This window comes from Rhinolophus sinicus, chromosome 5, assembly GCF_057876585.1.
Source record: "Rhinolophus sinicus isolate RSI-liver-muscle chromosome 5, RSI-T2T, whole genome shotgun sequence".
Classification (NCBI taxonomy): Eukaryota; Metazoa; Chordata; class Mammalia; order Chiroptera; family Rhinolophidae; genus Rhinolophus; species Rhinolophus sinicus.
The window spans coordinates 89,228,053-89,250,174 of NC_142505.1; the positions used below are offsets into that span (position 1 = coordinate 89,228,053).

The 22,122-nt window shown below is 34.6% G+C and overlaps 1 protein-coding gene across 6 annotated transcripts in view; it reads right to left on the reverse strand.

Moving 5' to 3' along the window:
- Positions 1-563: 563 nt before the first annotated feature.
- CSNK1A1 (casein kinase 1 alpha 1) overlaps positions 564-22,122 on the reverse strand; it is a 44,012-nt gene continuing 22,453 nt past the window's right edge. The window contains exons 5-12 of one of the 6 annotated variants that reach the window (XM_019734331.3): positions 19,983-20,066; positions 16,010-16,149; positions 14,604-14,682; positions 13,537-13,611; positions 10,850-10,956; positions 9,786-9,934; positions 6,003-6,113; positions 5,147-5,284 (exon numbers count right to left, since the gene is read on the reverse strand). In XM_019734331.3, the coding sequence (XP_019589890.1) occupies positions 6,079-6,113; positions 9,786-9,934; positions 10,850-10,956; positions 13,537-13,611; positions 14,604-14,682; positions 16,010-16,149; positions 19,983-20,066 (669 nt within the window). In that variant the 3' untranslated portion in view covers positions 5,147-5,284; positions 6,003-6,078. Of the gene's footprint in view, positions 3,098-5,146; positions 5,285-6,002; positions 6,114-9,785; positions 9,935-10,849; positions 10,957-13,536; positions 13,612-14,603; positions 14,683-16,009; positions 16,150-19,982; positions 20,067-22,122 lie in introns of those variants that run through there. The other 5 variants (XM_019734333.3, XM_019734332.3, XM_019734334.3 and 2 more) reach the window with 5 other exon arrangements.

Here is a 22,122-nt window from a genome sequence, read left to right on the forward strand (position 1 = left end):
GAGGAGTGGAAAAGACTTTGGGGGGGAGGGGATTCCCCAAAATGTTGTGAGCAATAGTAACATGACTAAAGAAAGTATAGTCTCACAGTCTCATTTTAAAGGGGACAGCACATCTGAGACACATAAATTCTTCTGTTAACACATCACATAGACCTATGCTCACATCAGTTAGTGTTTAAAAACAAAGAAAAACCTAAAATATTGCTACATATCAGTTTGACTCAGCAAGTCACACACCTGACTACTGCTGCATTTATAGAGCTGAGCTACAAATGTCTAGGCCACCCCTTCTTAGAATTCCCATGGTACATTCAACTTAAAAGAACCTATTCTTGACAACTACTTCAGCAAACGTTAGGGAAAACTAGCTTGTTGGCTTGGGTTCTAAAAATCCTTGTTTGGTATTTTTATTATAGTTAAATTTATAACTATTACAGTATACTCTGCTTGAAACATTTAATAGTACTGCAAGGACCAGTAGAAATAGGAGAAGTCTCTTAATATTTGTTGATGAATAAAAGAAAACCTCCAAAATTCCATTTATAGGCCATAGGAGCATGAGCACAACCATATGGGAGGAGATAACGAGTCTCTCCCTTCATAATATTCTTTTTTATTTTGTTATACCTTCCCAAAACAGAGACATTCAACAGTAGTTAGAATGGCCATCTCCCAACATTTAAAAAAACTGCACCCCCAAGTGGGTAAACAAAGTAAAGAGTAGTAACCTAGAGTTCAGCTGAGTAAGCCACTGTGGAGCCTTAAGTGGTGAGGTCTTCCAATTTCAGAGTGATGTGTCTTCGACTTGTATCATCATTTTAGTGGAAAAACATAATTTAATTTTGGTGAAATGAGATTCATCTCCCGACAGGATTAGTAACAGCATTCACTGAATTTCACACTCTTCTTTTGTGAACTGTGAAGAAAATGAATGGTAGCTAGAAGATCAATGGGATTCCAGCTCCAGCTGCAGATGGAATGAAGATAGACCAGGACACAAACACCTATATTTTGATTTACAAAGCTAACAGCAGTTATAAACCTGCAACTTAATTACAGACCAACTACACCACAACCTTTTCAAATGGCAAAAATACAAAAAAGTTAAGTGTTACAAAAATATTTCAGAAAAAGTGCATAGTCTAAGTGCATAGTAAATAAAAGCACTGAAAAATATCTTGCTAGAGGGAGTTCAGCTCGGAAGTTATTACCAAAGCTAAACATTTTTATTTTACACAAACTATACTTAAAAATAGCTTTATGAGACTGATTTCTGGCTAAAAGTATCAAAGGGTTTATTAGTCAAGAAACAAATACCTTAACTGACATGGATGGATAGAAAAGAAACAAAGCTGCCTACCCAAAGTTCATACTCATTAAGATTTCTGCAGTATGATGGTGTTAACATATCCTTTAATGGCAGAATGTGGCAATCATGGAATTAATTATTGCTAAAGTAGTTTTCAAATGAAAAAGAGAATTAAGCTTGACACAATCTGACCAAACGCGTGTCAATTTACCGTTTCATGGTTATTTTACAAAATACCTACATTTATACAATAGGCTCCTGGCAGCATTTTCAGACGCAAGTTCCTTTAATTTATCCTGACATGCTATGAATGAATAAATTATACTATTTTAAAAAGTATTGTCAATAAGTCCTTCTGTTGGGTCAGAAAAAAAAGAGGCAAATAAGACTGAGAATAGCGCAGGTAATCACAGAAATGGGTGGGTCAGAGAAGGTCAGCAATCCCAGGAACCTCACTGATGTGATGTTCTCCAAGGTTAAGAGTCAATCTGCTCCAAGCCAATGAACAAACATGGGATTTAAAGAAAAACTTCATCTTGTAGTTAAACCCTTTAAAGCTTTCATTCTTATTCAAAATCAGTCCAGCTGTTAGTCTGAGGCTGCAGGAGTTATAATACCAAGTCCTGGCAGATGCAGCACTAGGTATTTGTGCCTGCAAGTCATTAAAAAAAAAAAAAAAGAAGAAAAAAAAAAAGAAAAAAGGAAACAATGCCTTTCCCCTTCAAACAAAAAAACAAAAAAGTTTTTAATAAAAAAATTTGAGGAAAAGTTAGAACACTAAACCTAAAATGATTTGCAAAGGAGTATTATGTAACAAATGGCTTGAAGTAGTCTATTAAAAAATTGGGGAGATTTGATTTCATAGTGAGTCAGCAAGGCATTTTTTGTTGTTTAAAAAAAATCTCATTTCCTTACAGAAACAGTTTTTAGTTTTTAATGAACTTGTAAACAAAAAAGCTCCCATTTCAAAATAAAAACGAAATCCCAGATCATATAGATGTTTACAGTGATTACATTTATCTAAGCAACATACATACATGTTCAGTTTTAAGATGTTAACTAAATTTCTGTGACAAATGTTTTTTTGTTTTTTTTAATACCAAGAACATTATAGAGTTAATGCAGAGTCCTAAGGATAATCTAGTAGTCACTAAGTTTTTCTTAAGTCTTCACTTTAGATGCTGTTATTTCTAGCACAGGTAAGCAGGCAGTCTTTCATATGCTCAAACACTGGAATCTTTGGTTGCTACCATATCAGGTGGCTTGCAAACAAGAAGCCGACCGTTTTAAGAATGTTTTAAGTGAACAACTTGCAAACCCCAGGATGGATAAACCCTAAGAACGCACAATTGTGAGCATTTACAACCATCACAACTGTGGCTGAAGACTGTTCATGCCGTTCTTCTGAAATGAGATCTCAAAGCAGTATAGTTCAAAATAAAAGATTTTAACAAAAAATTGGCATATGCACAATTTCTCCACCAATTTGTGTGTGTCAACCATTTAGTTAACTTCTCCACTTGAAAAAATGCAATAGAAAACTGGACACCATGTTTCACTATCTCAGTTAATATTCACAATTACAGCGGCTACAACTCGGGACACAGCATCAGCCATGCTGCCCAGAGCCAGTTTATACTGAAATTAAGTTCTTTACACCAAGTAAATGGTTGTCCACAACCACTGGCTAGTGTACATATGAACTAAAATTTCTAGATTTGGGGAGAAACAAATGCTGCTCCGATCATCTGCACTGCTTCTTCTGTTCCTCGATTCATGTTTAGAAACCTGTTTTAAAAAATCAAAACAGAAAAAAGAGGTTAACATTCCAAGTTAAAAAAAATTTTTTTTTAAACTACACCCATTGCGCGGACTCGTGATTTTCATCTACTCGAAAATCACTAGCTCAATTTTTTAAAACAGAAGAACAAGAAACCTTCCTATTCTGGATACTTCTAGGTAGCAGCAGTATACAGTGAAATCAAAGCCTGCCAATCAGCATACAATTCTCAAGCTAGAGAATTACTGTTAATTCCAGTAAGCCTGTTTTGTTTACTTTTGCATTTCTAATACCTAGAACATATATGTTCAATTATAAGTCAAATGAATGAAAACTGTACTGCTTTAACTAGAAAGTATAGTTTTAACCATACTAGGAGCAGGAACTTTTCTGTACATTATTTCTGATACAAATAAGGAATAAGTTTTCATACATGTATTCAAGGCATAATTATTTGAGTTATTCCACTGAACACAAAACTGGTATGTTTTTTATACAGAAACCTCAGACCTTAATTCTTTACCTCCAACAGTTAAATTAAAAATGTTAGGTTTTGTCCCTCATTTCAAAACATAAATGAGGTGCTTTTTTGGCTTTCTTTATTTCTCAAGCCTCCCCATCCTGTAAACACTCCTGCTGTCCTCGGACACAATTGGACTAGGGCTTCCTCAGAAAGGCTATCTATGGCTACAAGAAACCACAGGAAATGTGCCTATCTATCCCCTACAAACTTAATCTGTGGCTACAAGGCAGAGAGGAAGTCTGTCTGCCTCGCAGGAATAACAAGAAAATCTCATCACCACCTCCTTTCCTTCAAGGCATCAATGCCCCTTGGCCCACCCCCTTCCAAATGCTTATAGCCAACCTAATTATAGCTTATTCTAGTCCACTCTTTTCTCTTTTCTTTAGCACAAACCACGGTCATGTCAATCAAAAACTGCTCCTTTCTGGGGGCGCAGGCAGGGATGGGTGGCTGGTTAGCTCAGTTGGTTAGTGCGGTGCTAACAACACCAAGGTTGTGGGTTTGATCCCTGCAAGGGCCACTGTGAGCTGTGCCCTCCTTAGGAAAAAAAACAACACTCCTTTTTTTTGGTACTTCTCCTTTGTTGGATCATCTTCAATGGATTTGGGGGGGATAAAATACTTCCATAATTTATTTCCATGCATATATGCCTTTTTTCAAAGATAATATCAAACATTTACATATCATTTCTTGGTAAATATTCCTCCACTTGTTAACTAGGAGTTTTTTCCCTTGAGGGCAGGAATCATTTCCATTTACTTAATAAACACACTGTGCTAAGCCCTGAGGACTAGATGTAAGCCCTGTACTTCTTGCCGCTCCATAGTGCCTCTCACCAGAGTAGGGACAGAATAGATCTTTGTTGCCTCTCCCAAGTGTTATGTTCATAAAGCAAATGCCAAAAAATGAAAGATAATAAAACTTTTTGAAAATGTACTTCACCACAAGGAGTATTATCTATTTGATATATATTAAATAGGATTATCAAGGTAATAATCAAAAGAAAAAAATCAAACTGAACTAAATTTTTTAAACCTGACCATCTGCAATCTAATCCCAATTCTAGGTTTTCTTTTACCACAGCTTGCTTATGCAATCACATCATACTGAATAATTACTATGTTGAATATCCAACGGCTTTAAAATGGAAACCACTGTCACTAACACATGAAATGGAAATGTAAGTTACACTGGTGTTCAAAGTGTCAGAAAATTGTCATGTCTTTAATAGGGATAAGAATTATACCTAGGGAAGAATTTTATTTGTTCATCTTTTATCTGATATTTGAGAAATTGCTGGGTCAACTAGTGATTGTAATTGTTTAACAGATTGGTTAAAGGCTAGCCTAACAATATTCCCGGTAGAAAACACAGCAGTCAAATCCAGGTTTAACTCTTCAGATCGGCTAGTGGTAGGACACTCCACCCAGGGATCAATGCTTCTCCAGTGTATTGTCCTAAGATGTTAGTGAAGTTTGTTTAGAACAAAATCTCAATAGGAACATTCAGCAGGTATTCAACATTCAGTCTTCATGTGCTAAGCATGCTTTTTCCCAGTATGCATTAGTCCTCGGTTTTAATCTTGTAGTTTAGGTGGGGTCTCCTGGCTTCTAGAAGTCCAAAAAGTCATCTTCAATGCAACAGTAGTTAAAATAAATGGATCCCTGTGTTCCTAAAAAAAAAGAGGGAAAAAAAAGTTAAAACGGGGTTGGAGGATTAATTTGAGATTCAGGAGTTATTAGCTACATCTAAGTTTCTTTTCAAATCTGCAAAAGAGAAAAAATGTTTATTTTTATATAACTAACGAGGAGATTCTGCCCCTCGATCTGAAAAGTTAATGTATCTGCTCCGATTTGTGAATTAACTTCAGATTACCCTGATTTTTTTGATAGAACTACAAGCTAGTTCAAAAGGATATTTATATAATAGTAAGGTGTGAACATTTCTGATGGGCTTTTGAAATGTAGAATCCTTTCATAGTATAAGACATAACTCTTAAATGTAAACATAATATTTATATTTGTCACTATGCAATGCTATTTATATAAATTAATTTTTCCTATAACATGCTTATCTGTTTTTTTGGCTGCATACAATCAGAATCAAGCTTAGAGAATTCTGAATCAGATTGGCAGTATAAAAATGAAAGAAGAAAAATAACCAATACCCCTCCCCACAATAACTTCCTCCTCCACAATATCAAATTAGACAAAGGAAACAGATTTTATCACTACAAATAAGATAAATGACAACTTAAGTATAGCAGGTACACATCATCCCTAAACTGCATTAAAAGAAAAAGAAACCAGACAGAGGATCTGATTTCCTTCATCTTCCCTATTACAGAATTCATTCTGCCAGAGAGTTGAAGTTGTTGAATTTTAAAATACCTGTTACAAGTGATTCCTTCCCCAACGGGCAGACGGTCTGCATTTTACACCAGAGTCACAGCGACACTGAACTCTTCTAGGTCTTCTGGACTGTCGCATCATCCAGACAATCTGACAAGTTAAAAAGTTTGATAGGTCCAGCAAGCCTTGGAGATCTGGACTTCAGATCATCACAGATCAACTCTTGCACACTCATCTTCATTTCGAGTTATTTAGTTCTTTTCTCTCCAGCTTTATTGTCTGTCCACAGTGAAAAAAGCTGACAAAAATTTCAGCAAGCAGGTGCAGCTCCCTGGCACTTCTTTGAACTGTGTGTATTCAGAGTGGATCAGTCTCTCCAGGTATTTCAAGGTCTTCCCCTGTGATTTGGGCTACGTTGCTAAGTGACCAGCCACGTTCCTAGCAGCAATTGGTGAAGTCAGAAAAAGTTAAGCTACACATAAATGGTAGGTGAAGCCCAGTAAATACTGGAAGGTAATTCAAGGAAGATATGGTAGAATAATGGGATGGAAAGTTATTTCTCATCTCTTGAATGTCAACAGTTGGACATTCAGTTACCTATTATGATAATACTATGCTTAGTATTGATGACTGAAGCAGTGAACAAATGGGTTAAGATGATGAGAATAGCAGACCTATGTGAGGATCCACGTTTGGTTTCTCTACCTTCTGAAATTCTCCCCTTCTCTGCCCTTAACTATAAAGAAATGATGGACTTAATTGGATTGGGAAAGTCCTAAAAATGTTTTCTTTTCCGTTAGTACTACTTATGTCTTGACAAGTACTTTTCTGATAATCCCCCATAGTTGAAGAAAAGGGAGTGAAATGTATTTGGAAGTGTTATCAAACGTGAATCTTTTTATTTTTCTCTTTAACATGTATAAAAACAATTATAACCGTGTAACAGCTGAGCACTAAAAATTAGTATAGATCACAGTGGGCATTAAGAGAAACTCCCTGTTTCTTATTCTTAGTTTTTTTGATGGGCTTTGGAATGAACATTTCAAAAGATCTTTTCTTTAGAAAAGTATTTATTAGGATAGAAGCCTATTACATATAATTAGCCCGTCTTAGCTGAATTAAGTCAGACTTTAAAGTTTTGGACATTTTTAGTGAACTGCTAAAACAACTTATAGCTGTCCATGGAACCTTCGTTATAGATTTTTTTCAAAAATAAAAATGATCATAAAATATACTAGTGAATGCCACCATTTGGGGGATTTTTCTAGAAACCAATATTCCTGCAATATAGATTTACTTGCTGAAGATTCATTAAAGAAACCGAATTCTCTGATGTGGAAACCTCTGAAAGTATAACTCTGTGAATAACACCTAATATAATGCATTTATAAAAGCACTTTTTAAAATTTTAACTAGAAAAGTGAAATATGGTGTTTCACCGTCACTGAAAGGATTTCTTAGAATCAAATCATTGAGCTGCTCTTCCTTGAATAAAAAACTGTAGTGGACCCTAAGATAGGATGCTTTTAAACACCCTTACTTAGAGGTTGACCCAGAAAACGGGGTTAGAGGTAGACGTTAGGATAACTGGCTCCCCCATACCTATTTCATGCCACCTGCTCAAAACCTGCTCAAACTTCCATGGCTTTATATACTTGTATAGGGTGTTTTGTGTAAAATTTGTTTGGGGCACTAAGTTCTATATCCAAAATAAATATGTTTTCAAGAAATCAAAGATCAAAAAGAATTTTGTTGTTTGTATTCTGTGGAGTGGCACATTTTAGTTGCAAGCAGTATTTTGCCTGGAGTCAAATTACAGTGTCTGGATATGCATCTCTGAAAGTAGTCAATGAAATGTGATGTGTTTTATGAAAAGTCCAATTTTTCCAAAAATTTACAAGTCCATGTTTATGTAATAATTTGTATAACCTCTGTGTCTAATAATGCTATAAGATTTTTATAAGCTTTTAAGTTGCTTTTATGAAAAATAGCTACAATACACAGTAAGGATTAAACTTAAGTTTAATTACAATTCCCCCCCACCCCAAGGAAACATACTAACTCAGTGGGTCCAACTTCTCATCTTTAAGACCTGGATAAGGTAGGACAAAAATTCTGCTTGTTTTATTGAGTAAGAGAGACACAGTAAACCAACAATGGAATTAGCTCAAAATAAGGTATAATTCTTTCTGAAGGCTGCTGAATGCCTGAAGTGAAATGTTCTAGGTCAGCTGAGATTTCAATCTAATTTTAGTTCTAGAAACTGCAACTCATGATGATCCTATTATCCCAGCTAGCTTTAAGCAAAAATTGGTTTCATTTTGTGAGAAAAAGCAAATATACGATAGGTGTCAGGTGTAACAAGTCCTCTGTTTAGAGATTCTATGTCATTTTACCTAAATAGTAGGATCATTTCTCCTACCTTGGCACTATGATTAGTTATACAATGATTGAAACACTCAAAAGGGGCAGTTAAGTCCCAACTGAGAGGCACAGGCAGAGTACTGGGCAAGCATTAGTGTTTGCTATCCTGAGCTGAAATCTCATCATTTAAGGACCTTCATTAGATTAAATCTTCAACCGTGAATCCTTCCCAAATACAGAAACATGGAAGTATCTCAACTTCATTCCTAATGGATGAGCTGCTGGGATGAGGATGACATCAATTAATTATATTTTGTGAAAAGTATCCTCAGATTAGAATCTATTTTTAAATTATAAAATAGTTTAAATACAACACTAAAGATATGGACCAAAGACCAAGTTCAGACTAGAGCAGTCATTCAGAAATTAAATAATTAGAAATCAAACCAAACCTTACCTGCCCACCACTTCCATAAAGTAGGCAGGTATCAATCAGGAGTAAAGCCCCACAAAGGGGAAAAGAAAACAAACAACATGAAACACAGGAGTCGAACTGTAAGGCACCAGGGATAAGAAATGGAGCTGTGCTCTAACAGTTCTACTCCTCACAGCACCAAGAGTGCCAGAGAAAGGAAACAGACTAGCAGTTCAATGGCATTTGCCCCAATTTTTTTTAATTTGCAAGGCCTAACTGCAGAATTCAATTCCACGTCGGAGCCCTAGACCCTGAATATCAGTAATATTTTAAAAAATAAAGACAATTAACAAAAGAATCATTTTGAAATTAAGAACATATGTAGTCAAATAACAACTAAAAGAGAAATTTATTTTTTGGACTAGGAAAGATGTGTTGAGCTTTTCAGTTATTTGAGCATTTAAGAGCTTAAAAACAAGGTGCTCTCTAACTGAGAAGATAAACACTTTGGGGGCAATGCCAGACTCACCTCTTGAAATCAGATCATGTTTACAAGTTTTCATTTTAAACGCTAAAGCATTACCATGCAGAAAAAATTCTTTAACACTGTTAGTCTGCAAGAAAGTCAAGACATCATGGCTAACCAAACTCATTATTAAAAATCAACAAGTGTTAGGTCTAGGATTTTGGATTGATTGATTATACCATATTCCCAACACCAAATATTTATTTTGGAAAAGAGTTAATGAATGAGTAAAAAAGATGCAGTTGTTAAAAATGACCCAAAATCCCAAGAGAAATGATATAATATATACACACATATATGTATATACAAATACATATACATATATATGAACAAGGACATTTGGGTTTAAAGTTAGTAGTCAAATTTTCCAAGGACGTCTTTTTTTAAAAACATAGAGCCAAATTTTTATGTATTTTAAAACCACCTCCTTGATCTAACACTGTTAGAAATGAATGAATTACCCAATTTTGTGTTCAATTTTTTTCCCTCTAACGTCACTTGGTTCTTGGCTACTAACCTTTCATGTTACTCTTGGTTTTGTCAGTTTGCTTGCCTGTGGGGGTTTGGGCCTGCTGACCCTGCCCACTTGAAGAGGCTGCCTGCTGTGCTGCTTTTTGCTTTAACATTGTCCAATCGAATGTGTAGTCATATTGGTGGTTCAGGGTCCTGGAAAATAGAAAATTGTATGGTAATCCTTTGATAAGACTAGTTTAATACACTACAGAACTTTCAAGACAGTGAGGGAATTTTTTAAGGAAATGATTATTTTCTCCAAGTGTGGCAGATTTCTAATTTTCACTATTCAGAGTTTTAATTAATTCTACTTTTTACATGTCATTAGAGGAAAATGTCAGCACTTTGGTCTGCCGTATTCAGTTAAGAATAAATCCTCTCCCTTTTCAAAAAGAAGCTGCCTTTAAACTATCTTAAAGGGGGAAGGAGGGTGGGAATGGAAGGCAGCAGGAACAAAACACTGTCAGTTATGTGTTGGGGGTAATCACCATAGGAGGTACCTCCTAAAAACAAATCAGAGTAGGAATGGGACTATAAATTTGTGAGGTAGGTATTTATGCTGGTGGCTTGGGAAGACTGTTCTGGGGTTAGAGGATTACCTCCAATTCATATTCACTTCCAACTAGTTTATGAACTATGTTGTACTCTCTTCCCCCCCATTTTCAAGACCAATTCTGGGTTGCACCTAGGGAAACCTAGAGTTTGGGACTGCCTCCACTATCCAGGACTCCATGACTGCTTGATACATTAATTGCTTTTCATTTTGCTTCTGTACCAAAGTTGGAGAGTTCCCAGGGCCACTGACAATCACTTAGGTCTAATGTGAAATACAATTATTGTGGAAAAGTTAGATTTTACTTTGAGTTTGATTCAACTGCCTCTCCAATCCAAACTAATTTCAAGCACATTTACACTAATGGAAAAGAGCCGAAAACTCAGCTTTTCAAAATTTTATTCATGTTGGCTAGACCCACTTTAATTTGCCACTTTTCAGAATAAATATGTTGGGTGGATTTAACTAATTACCCTCACTGGAGTTCATAGTGTTAAAATACCTTAAAAACTGACCTGAAAAGAATGCGGAATAGCTGCCTCAGATACATATAATCGGGAGCTTCCTCAAAGCGCAGCCCACGACAATAGTTTAAGTACATGGCAAATTCTGCAGGAAACCCCTACAAGTTCAAGAGTTAAAACACAAAGTAAAAAAAAACAAAAAACTTATTTCAAGGTAGAAAAATAAATGTATTTAAATACAAGCAAAAAACGTTATTTGAGGCGTGTTTACTACTTTATCGGAAGATCTGAGAACTAAAATAACTGACTTGATATCCTCATAAATTTAACAAAATTTTGTCTTGAGCACCTTATTATGTACAGTATTGTTTAATATTGGTAGAAGAAATATATATCTTTTTACTATGGTATTATGTTCTTAAATACCCCACTTGTTAATTTATTATTTTATTAATGTCTAATAATTCGATGGCAACAATGATAAAATGGAGGCCAGTAATGTTCTTTCCTAGAACATCAATGAATGAGCATTTTCTCCCCATTCTGCAATTACTTTCTTTTTTATCATAGTAGTACTCTACCTACATAAACAGAAAAGTAAAATCAAGAGTGCAATCATACAAAGCAACCACCATTGTTACATAGATCAATTCATTGATGCATCTTATAAATACTTTAGGTTTGCCTTTTCCTTTCCCTGTAATTGTTATTATTATTGCATATGTTATATATTGTTTTTTTTTTCCATTAACATTATATTGCAAGCACTCTTCTATTATTTCCAACCTCTTCACAAACTTCTGAATGGCTGCATAATAGCTGACCTAATGAATACACCATAATTAACTTGTTTTCTATAACTGGATATTTAGGGGTTCCAATTTTTCTCTATTGTAAGTACTAGTAAGTGTATCTATGGGCATAAACCTTTTAAAATGTTGTTTCCTAGGAAAGATTCTCAAAGATGTATACAAACATTTTTAAGACTGCAGGTATTAGTAACCAAAAGTATTTTGCCATCAAGAATGTAGATATATAAAGTATTAAAACAACAGAAATCCTTACATCTCCTCTCCTTGAGTATATGTGAGGGGAGGTAAGTTAAGAGGCAGTCTCTTGCCACAACCTCACGATTTTGAGGAATCTCTCATATCCAGAAGACCAAGGTAGGATAGAATGTGTGTGTGTGTATGTTGCACACACACACATATCTGCAACGTTTACTTTAATGATTGCAGCACTGATATAAAGATTTTTAATTTTTACAAAATACTTCTATGCTATTTTATTTTTCGGGTGGACATCTGAAACTAATGCCATGAATATAGTGTACATTTTTGTCTTTTTAAACTCTTAATCAGACTTAAAAATTTTTAACATACATTCATGATCTGTGGTAATGGCAAGCAACAATTACCAAATGAATTTGCTTTAACATATATTACAGATGGAGTTACAACAACCAAAACTGAAGGTCAAGTAGTATACTTCATGTGTTGCCACCTTACGAAAACAGGCAAAACCCTTACCAAGAGACTACCAGTATAAGCATTACAGATGTGACATAAGTACAACTGGACCATAAGACTGAAAACAATCTAAGTACTTTATTATCTAATACTTTTGTGTTCATGTATCCTGAATCACTTATATGTAGCTAATCCAAAAAGAGACATAGCCTACAAGCAGAGACTATACTCAAGTCCTTTCTTTTCCTGTAAAAATGGCTGACTTTTCTGATAAGCCAAATGAATCTTTCCATTGCATGAAACAGTAACATAGAAAATATAATGTTTTGCTTCCTGAAGTACACAGATTTTAAAGTTATTTGGGTGGATTTTAACATACGAACATTTTATTCACTACCTTAAAATTTTATAACTTAAAACAAATCCTAGAGCCTCAGAAAAGGCCACAATCTCCCACCCCGCCCTCTCCTTTACTATAGATATGTAGAAAAGGAGAAAGCAAATTTGTGGATGGGGAGACACATGAAGACACAACCACTTCCCACCTTCCACAATGTACTATTTCAACATGAAGACACAACCACTTCCCACCTTCCACAATGTACTATTTCAACTCATACTGATTTCTACTTTCTATCACCCAATGATGTACTTATATACTGTTTTCTAATTATTTCAAGTATGCAATTGTCTCAAAGATAACCATGTGGTCTTCTTTCTATGAAAGACCATGGTTATCCATCATGATATAAATATCTCTCCATTCTCAACTCATGTGCCTCTCTATGAAATTTCAGAGTTCAGAGAAATGAGCCTGATGATTCAAACTGTCATCTATTATTGTCAGACATGTGCCATTTTATATTGTTCCAATCCTCCTGCCTTTGTTTCCCCACTCCTGGATATACATATTGCTGACATCTTTTCTTTTCTGGCACCAGTTCAGGGATAATAAAAATGGTTTTAAATTTAATTTTTCTCATAAATTGCTGAGGTTCTATTAGGAAAGGTAACCTGCCCTCTTATTTTTCCTCTAATTTTTAACAGATGGCAGAGCCCAAACAAACCAGAAACAATAAAACATTTATTTAAAATGTCATATGTTCAAGCCCTTCTTAAAGATAATCAGAATCATCAATAAGTAAATTTAAAATGGCAAATAGCTCCTAAAATGATGTTTTAAGTTAGAGGGGCGGCAAACAAATGTTCCTTTTTGTTCCTGGATCATTTAGATGGAAAAAAAAAAAATTACTCATCACACACACTTACCTTACATAAAACTTCAACGGGAGTGGACATCTTCTTTTCACTAATCTTTTCATATTTTTGTTTCTTTGTTGCAGCCTATGGAAAATAAGAACCAAACCACACAGATATACTCAATACTACTGAGAAAAACCTTTTTAATATAACACACTAGACATAAATGTAAACTTCAGATTCAAGAGAAATCATAACCTACAAAAAGAAATCAAAGTAAAATACATCTACATTCCCCCCCCCCTTAAATTGTTAACTTTTTATATGAGTTTCTACTTTAAGAACATTTTTAGCTATTAGGAAAGGGTGAGTCTAATAGGAACCTCAATATGAATAACTTAAGTAAAGGTAGGTGGAGTCAAATTTGAAATGAGTTTTCTTAACCCATATTCAACACAAGGGGCAAAGGAATAAGCAGATAAAAAAAAAAATGCCCATCATTCAGTGACATTAATACACGAATAACTGGTGTTAAGTCAAAATATTTTCCAAATAAAATTATTCATATTAGATAAAGCTACCCACACAAGCACTCAGCAACTTGTCTACCTCACAGATGCTCAAATAATAGAGGGACCATTTTCCTTTAAAGGACCAATAAAATATCAAAACAGCCATTAAATTCTAGGTCATAGTGTGATATGTCATTAACACACAAACACTCAACAAAAGTAATGGTGAAACTAATTAACAGAAATAAAATTTTAGAATAATCACATAATATAGCTATTATTTCTGGATAAATCAGTTTATATACACTTAACATAATGGCAACATATCAAAATGAGAAAGTCTCCACCTAATTTCTTACGCCCATGTCGACTCCCACCCAGATCAAGTTACTGGTTACCAGTGGGTACCTGCTTACTGTCTCCCCAAAATATTGTTCCTCAGCTTTGTCTGTGGGATTCTGTTAACTTAATGATCAGATTTTATCTTCCTAATACACGGTAAAAAATTAAAGTTAATTTACTTTTAGAAAACCTCATATTTGAAAAGGACCTTAAAGATCATCTCCAATATATATTTTTATTCTTAAAACAAAACAAAATACTGGTAGTGTGAGTCTAGTTTACCTTTAGTCCTTGCCATGGCAGGCTGGTTCTATTAAAATACATCAAAACATATCCTAATGATTCCATGTCATCTCGGCGACTAGAAAAGAAAATGTAAATTTTATGAGCTGAAACTATTATGGAAAACGTGAAAAAAAAGAACAGGTACACAAGAATACATTCTCAAGTGAGAGAGACAGAACAGTTTAGTGTCTTGTGAAAGAGGGTACTTAGCTAAGGTAATAAAAAAGCTCATAATGGGTTACACTTCTAAATAAAACTTTCTCATAGACTCCAAAATTATAAAATCCAACACAGTTCTACAACTTAACTTTTAAAGAGCAAAAAGGATTTAGCTAAACAAATCTCCAAATAAGATTCATGAAGATGGAAGAACCAAAGAGCAGGACACTTGTTAAGTTTTGCAGAAGCTCATAAAAAACTTTAGGGATGCTGAAATAAATTAACATTTTAAGCCTAATTAAACTTCTGTATGAATATATACATATACACACATATACAGTTGATCCTTGAACAACACAGGTGTGAACTAAGAGGGTCCACTTATATGCAGATTTTTTTCAATCGACCCAGAGCAGTTCAAACCTGAGTTGGGGATCCGAATATGTGGAGGTAGGTGCCTCTAATCCCCAAGTGGTTCAAGGATCAACTGTATATACATATATACACACACATACATATATATTCAGATAGATACATATATTTAAAGACTGGTAATACTTTGACATACAGAAAATAAGAAATTATAGTTTAACCCAGTGTATTCAGATAGTCGTGGATATTTTCGAAGCTTAAATCTTCTCATGAGGTTCCTTAACCTGGAAGCATATCATTTGTCATTTCTGTTTAAGGAGCAAAAAACGATTGAAAAAGATGAAAGGAACGTGAAAAACTAGTCATAGAGTAGAGATGATGAAAATTTTTACTTCAAACCAGATCCTATTAATTTATGTAGGAATGGAAGAGTAGAACAGGAGACAGCCCACCCAAACCCCCTTTTGGTTCATTAGGACTCAGATAACATTTTCCTTGTAAAAACCAATACATTCTACCCCAAAACTCAACTTACACCACTAAAATATAAAAAGCCCAAGATCAGCATTAAGAAAATAAGTATTGTCTTCAGCTGCAAAAATAAACATCATGATAAAATTGCATTTATGCTTCTGATTTTTCATCATGCAGTATTTTTCTCCCCAAGAGATAACCTTTAACAAAGAAAACAAAAGGCCTCATTTAATCGGTTTCTCGGCACTGGCTAACACAGCAGGTGAAAGGATTAATGAGCACCCTTCAAATCCTAGCCAAGAGACATCGTTAGATATTGTAAGAAACTGAGATATTTCAAAAACCCACCAAAGGCTCCTGTTACGGACTTCATCAACATATTCAATTGTCAAACTCACCTCTGTTCAATCCCAAGATGTGCATTGATGCTAGCGTATCGGGCAGTGCCAGTGAGATTTTTATCTTCTCTGTATGGTATGTGTTGCCTTGTCCTGTTGTCTCTGTACTTTTTGGCCAAACCAAAATCAATAAGGAATAACTTTAAAAGAAAATAAAGAGACATTAGGTTTCCAACCTTGTTCAATTAAACTACTACTTATTCATTAAATGGCATCTATTTTATTTGTTCAAATATATCAAGATAAAGTATCTTAAGTAGAACAGATGAGTAAACATAACACTCCAATAAGCTTTTACTAGTCCTCATCAATAAAGTTAAAAAAATACTGTTAAGTCAAATGGTTGATCCTGTCAACTGAATAATTTCACAGGCCCAGTTCATCACACACCCAGGAGCCCATCTTTAGAAAAACAGTGGAGAAATGTATAAATGCTTGAAAGCAAAGTTGACAAGTGTGCTGTGTGCCATAATGAAACCGGATATCCTTTACTATTTGTAAATAACACAACTCTCAAAGTTTGATACTGACAACAAAACCAAGATTTTTATTAACAAAAAATAAGCATTTTAAAAATAAGCATGCATTATATTCTACTTCCCACTGACATTTATGCATGTGACCAGACTAAACTTCTAAAGACTGTAACCAGTTGATCTAAAATCTTAAAATAGTACTTAGTATCAAGGCAGCTTACTTACAAGTAGCAGTTTAAATAAGATAACTAAAAACCAAATTAGTACTTTGAAACAAAGTAATGTTTACTGCTGTCTCATATATATGGTACAGAGAATAAGATACTCATTTATAATGTAGTTAATTAATTCAGGTTTACACTCTACGATTAAAACCTTTAAAAGAACAAACAAAACTATTGTGACCAAAAAAATAAAAAAAATAAAATAAAAAAAAACCTTAAATATGTTCACATTTTCCTACCTTCTAAAGCAAAATAAACAGTATTTACTTAAAAGTTTAGCCTCTATCATAAAATCATTTAAGATTATTAAGGAAAGTAAGTCTGTGTACCCTTACACTAACGTAGCCATAGACTATTGTTTTCTGGTTATGCCTAAATTGTATAGTTCTTCTTTTCATTGGGTCCCTTCTGCCACAGTTTATAATGTGATGTGCTGGGAAACCTGAACACCTAATCTGTTTGAGTTTGTGCCATAAATTAAATTAAATAAATGCAAGTTATTGATTTAGGTGAAAAAGATCCTGTTAGGAGGATGACAAACACCTATTTCAGGCAGGCTACTGTTAACCTAGTCTTAGGTATACATTGGATGAAAAAGACACCGACTGAGGTTTGTGCTTCTGTAACCATGTTAACAATGTGATACTTGGTCTATTACTATAAAAGAATGAAAATTAAATTTTTAGCAAAATGTAATTGGATAATGAAAACTTTCTAAGATGAAACTTACTTCCCAACTGAGTTACAGGAACATGAGAAAGTGTTATAAAACAGAAGAGAAATAAAGCTCACACTTTCCCTTGGTATGAGTATCAGCTCAATACAAATATCAAAATGAGCAAAATATACTTGTTAAACAAAACAAAAATTATGACCTAAGTTCTGCATATTAATATTGAAAATAAGCCAAGGGAAAAATAAACACAACAGGACATCGAGCTTCAAGGTATTTCAAAAATACCCCTAAAAAGTATGTGGGTTTTGAATAAAAAGTGATAAGGACATGGGTCTCTAAGGGATATTTTCTGGGATTGCTTCCTTTAGCACTTCAAAGTGGAGGAGAAAACAGGACCATCTGACACGATTATGTCTGACATCTTCATTCATGCCTAAATCTACATTCAGTCGCTCCATTTGCAATTCAATAACCAGACACTTTCTCATAACTAAAAGACTGCTTTATAAAAACTCAAGTGTTTATTAGAGTTCTTTCCTTCCACAACTCGAAAGGATGAAATGTAATTAACAAAACAAAAAATATATACAAACACTATCTTCTTAAATATCTCAATCTTTAGTATCAAAACAAAATACTATAAAGCAAATAAATCAATTAAAATTTTTCTCTTCTAATAAAAACTTAAAGTCAGGAAAAGTAATGTCACTGCCAACCAAAGGTATACATCCTATTTTGAGCAAACAACTGAAAGGAAAACTATTCAAAATAAAAAAATTTTTAAATCTCTTGGTAATTCATTATCTTCTGGACCTATGAAGCCTCTTTATAACTCTCTATGTTTGGAATTTAAAAATGAATGTAAACATATAATGGAAGTAGTTACACGAAACCATGTGATACCAAGGATATGATCAAACAGCCGCAAATATGTAAAAGAAGAACCAGCAAACATGTAAAGGTAGAACCGAACGGGGACGTCAGTAAGATAATGTATTTTTATAGGTTTGCATGTGCACAGAGAGGCCTAATCTCTTTGGTGGGTCAAGCTGCTTTTCCGTAGATTTTAATTACATGTTGTGAAGTAAAATTTGTGCCCGTTTTAAAGAATACAGGCTATTCTTCAAAGGCATGTGGAATGAGTTAATGTTGGATATACTGGGATAACTAAATGCATTTTCTTCAGAAACACTACTGCCAATTTTAGCTTTTAGTATTTGCAGCATTTTTTTTCTCCTAACCAGGGGCCCACCTTCCTCCCCCCATCCTTCCAAGATCACTTTTCCTCACAGCCCAGCTAACCTGTGTGTAGGGAATATAAACATTTCAATAAATTTTATGGAGAGTATTAAATGATTATGCTACAAAATACAAGCAAAATGTGTGAATGAATGGATAAGTAAAAAAGGGGCACCAGAACTGCCTTACAATGTGCCTAATTACCCACCACCCTCCCTCTCTCCCCAACCAATATCTAGTCACCACAGTGGGTATTTCTTTGTGAATAAAAATGAATCTGTATTTCTGAACCTTTGTAACAGCAGAAGGTGGTCCCTAGAATTATGCTGAGCAGTATGGACAAAGATTAAAGGATTACTCAGTGATCAATGTGGTATTAAAGGATTACTCAGTGATCAATGTGGTATTAATGAACTACAAAGTATGCTCACATATCAAACACAACCTTTTTCTTTTTTTTAAATTACTCATGCCAATACTTCCTTCTCTAAATTGATAAAAATTCATTTGTTCTGGAGCTTCAAAATTTATGTACCTAAATTTTGATTAAAAAAACAACAACTATTTTCCCTTGTTTGAAAAGCCATCCAGTTAAAAAAGCTACCCAATTTCTACAAAAGTTAAAGAACGTGAAGAGTTCTGCTTACAGTTAAAAAAAAAACTTAGAAAATTATTAGGGTGTTTATCTGGCCTGCTAAACACGAAATAATCAGGTTATGCATTTGTTACTAATGATAATTGCTCGAAAAGTGCTTCAATTATGTTATTGTTATACTGTTAGAATGCAAATATCTTCTAGTTCTAGAGCATATAATGCTTTTAAGTTCAGAGAACTCACAGATAGAGGTAAGTCAATTCTAGAAGCACTAGTCTGCCATCTGCTCTCCACTTACCGGATGTTCATTAGGAAAGCGGAAGAGAGGAGGCAGAACATATTCACCACACAGCACCGGTGCAACTGAAATTTCGATACAGTTCATGTATTGAGTTCAGCAACTCCAAATACATTTTAAAAACCTGAACAGTCTAACTCAAGTTTACCATTAGGTAAAGAATTTCAATACTGACTCACATATTTCCTCGTATGGATGTCAGGGATCTAAATATAATCCTGTTTTCATTTCGGTTTTCTCTAAACTTTAGAGGTTTAAGCAAAAGCCACAAAGAAACATCTTAGTAATGTTATATGTTTGCCAAGTATGTCTGAATAATGCCAACATAAGAGGTGCTTGAGCAAGATAAGATCTACATTCTCCAGAATTAAAACAAAACAAAACAAGAATAATCAAAATAAAACAATAAAAAAAGAAAAGCACATGAATTTGGGATTGAGGTTGGAATAGGAGACAGTTTCAGACCTGGTTTAATCCTGAGAAAGATGGGTCCTGAGAAGTACTAACAGTCATGCTTCTTTTCCTCTTCCCCACTGGAGATTCTAAACACTAAACAGACAATAGAGGGTGGCAGTGCATCAAACAGTATTGCTTACATTGCAACAATGGCCGGCGCAGACAGGCAACACCGAGGCATTAGAGAAAGAACAGGGTAGCCAAATGCCATCCTTCTTCCACCAAGCACTGTAGCTTCTCAGTTTTCCAAATAAGAATCACATGCTCAAGAACATTTGAATTCTGGAAAATACTCAGGTTTTTAATGCCACTGTAATGTGTCACTGTCTGAAACAGGGATAGCAAATGGTGACATTTGGCTCTTTAATTTTTTTAATTAAAAATGGGGAATTTGGATCTGCAGTCTTTGGTACCACAATCTGCCCTTCCCCCAAAAAAGATTGTACAGGGGAAAAAAAAATCTTCAGTAAGGAAGAGGTAGAAGGCATTTAGTCACCTTAAAATTTATTTTCATAAGCATGCAGGGCGGATTACTGGAAGAGATGAGCAAATTCACTAAGATTGGAGTGGCCACTCCTAAATATCAAATTCAGAACAATTTTCAAAGTAAGAAATTTGACTTTTTTTTAACCTCAAAAGCCCCCCAAAATTCTGTTTTTCCCCACAAATAGAAAACCATTGGAACAAGCTGACCAAAGAATCCAGTCTCATACAACTGGCATTTTTCAAACTACAATACAGAAAACACTAAAAACCAACTACATAAACAAAACACTAATCTAAAATGTTCAAGAACAACATTTAGAATTTGAATCTTAGTTAAGTAAAACACTGCACTTCCACCCTAGGGACTCTCTGAATCTGAGTAACAGCAAGCAGCTCCACAATACTCTTTTTAGTAGCTCTAAAGAGGACACACGATCATAAAAAGATTTCCATCACCCAGCAAGTTGGACTTCCTGACACAACTATGTGATTAGCAAGCTATTTTTAAGGGGGGGAAAGGGAAGCAAAGAGTTATTATCTAGGCCATCATTTAATTTTAAGGAAAAAACTGTGCTGCAATGTCAACATGTAGAATACGGGATCACATGAGGATAATAGGTCTTTAGCAGGGGAAAAAAATGGGAAGGAGAGGGCTGGGAAATGGCCAAAAGATTAGGGTCAAACTGACAAAACTGCTCCCAAAATTAAAATCAGTAATACTTTTTTCCAATTAAATTACCAGGTTTTGCAATAGCAATTAAGAACCCGGGTGCTTCACAGACAGAAGCTATATAATATTTAAAAAAAAAAAAAAAAGAAAGAAAAAGATGCAATTTGGGAATGACAAGGTAAGTTATACGTATATTTGAACAGCTTTATTTCGTAAATATTAAAGCTCAGCTTTCAATAAAAAAAATTTAATTTCCTAAAACTTGGTCAGACCAACATTAATGTCTCACGCATTAACAAGTAACACCAGTTCTAATGGCAGTAGCTCCAAGTTGGCATTCATACAGGCAAACAAAGGTAAACATTTATAGCTAGACCTAAAAACACCAAACGCTTCCTAATGGTTTATAAAAACAAATGGGAATCTTCCTTCCAAAAACAAAACAAAACAAAAGAACATAAAAAACAAAAAGCCCCCAAGTTGTCCTGAAGTTGAGAATTTCTATCAGATCATTAGATCATATGCTTAGTGCATTGCCAATGCTGCCTGTCTGCCCGAGCTCAACATTGAATTGATAAATAAAGCAATTCACTCAATAAAACTAATCATTGCAGGAAAAATTTCAACACAATTAGTTTCTAACTGTAATCATGCGTCACCAGCTAAAACCCAATCACCCCATCAAGTTCATCCATTCTGAGACCCCAAGGAACACTAATTTTGTTGTATGAATGCTCATTTCACTTGTTAATATTTTCCTTTAAAGGGCGAGGAAGGATGGAGAACCCACCCAACTTGGCACCCAAGTAAGAAACTGTCAACTATTTTTGAAACAGGCCCAAAAGTTATCCTTTTGAATACACAAATCCAAGGACTGAAGAATTCTCATTATGAACCATGCTCAGTCAGCAATTGTTAACACCATGGTGACAGATAGATCAGTGGTTCCCACACTGGCACAAGCACATATGAATGAAAAGTAGATAAAACTGT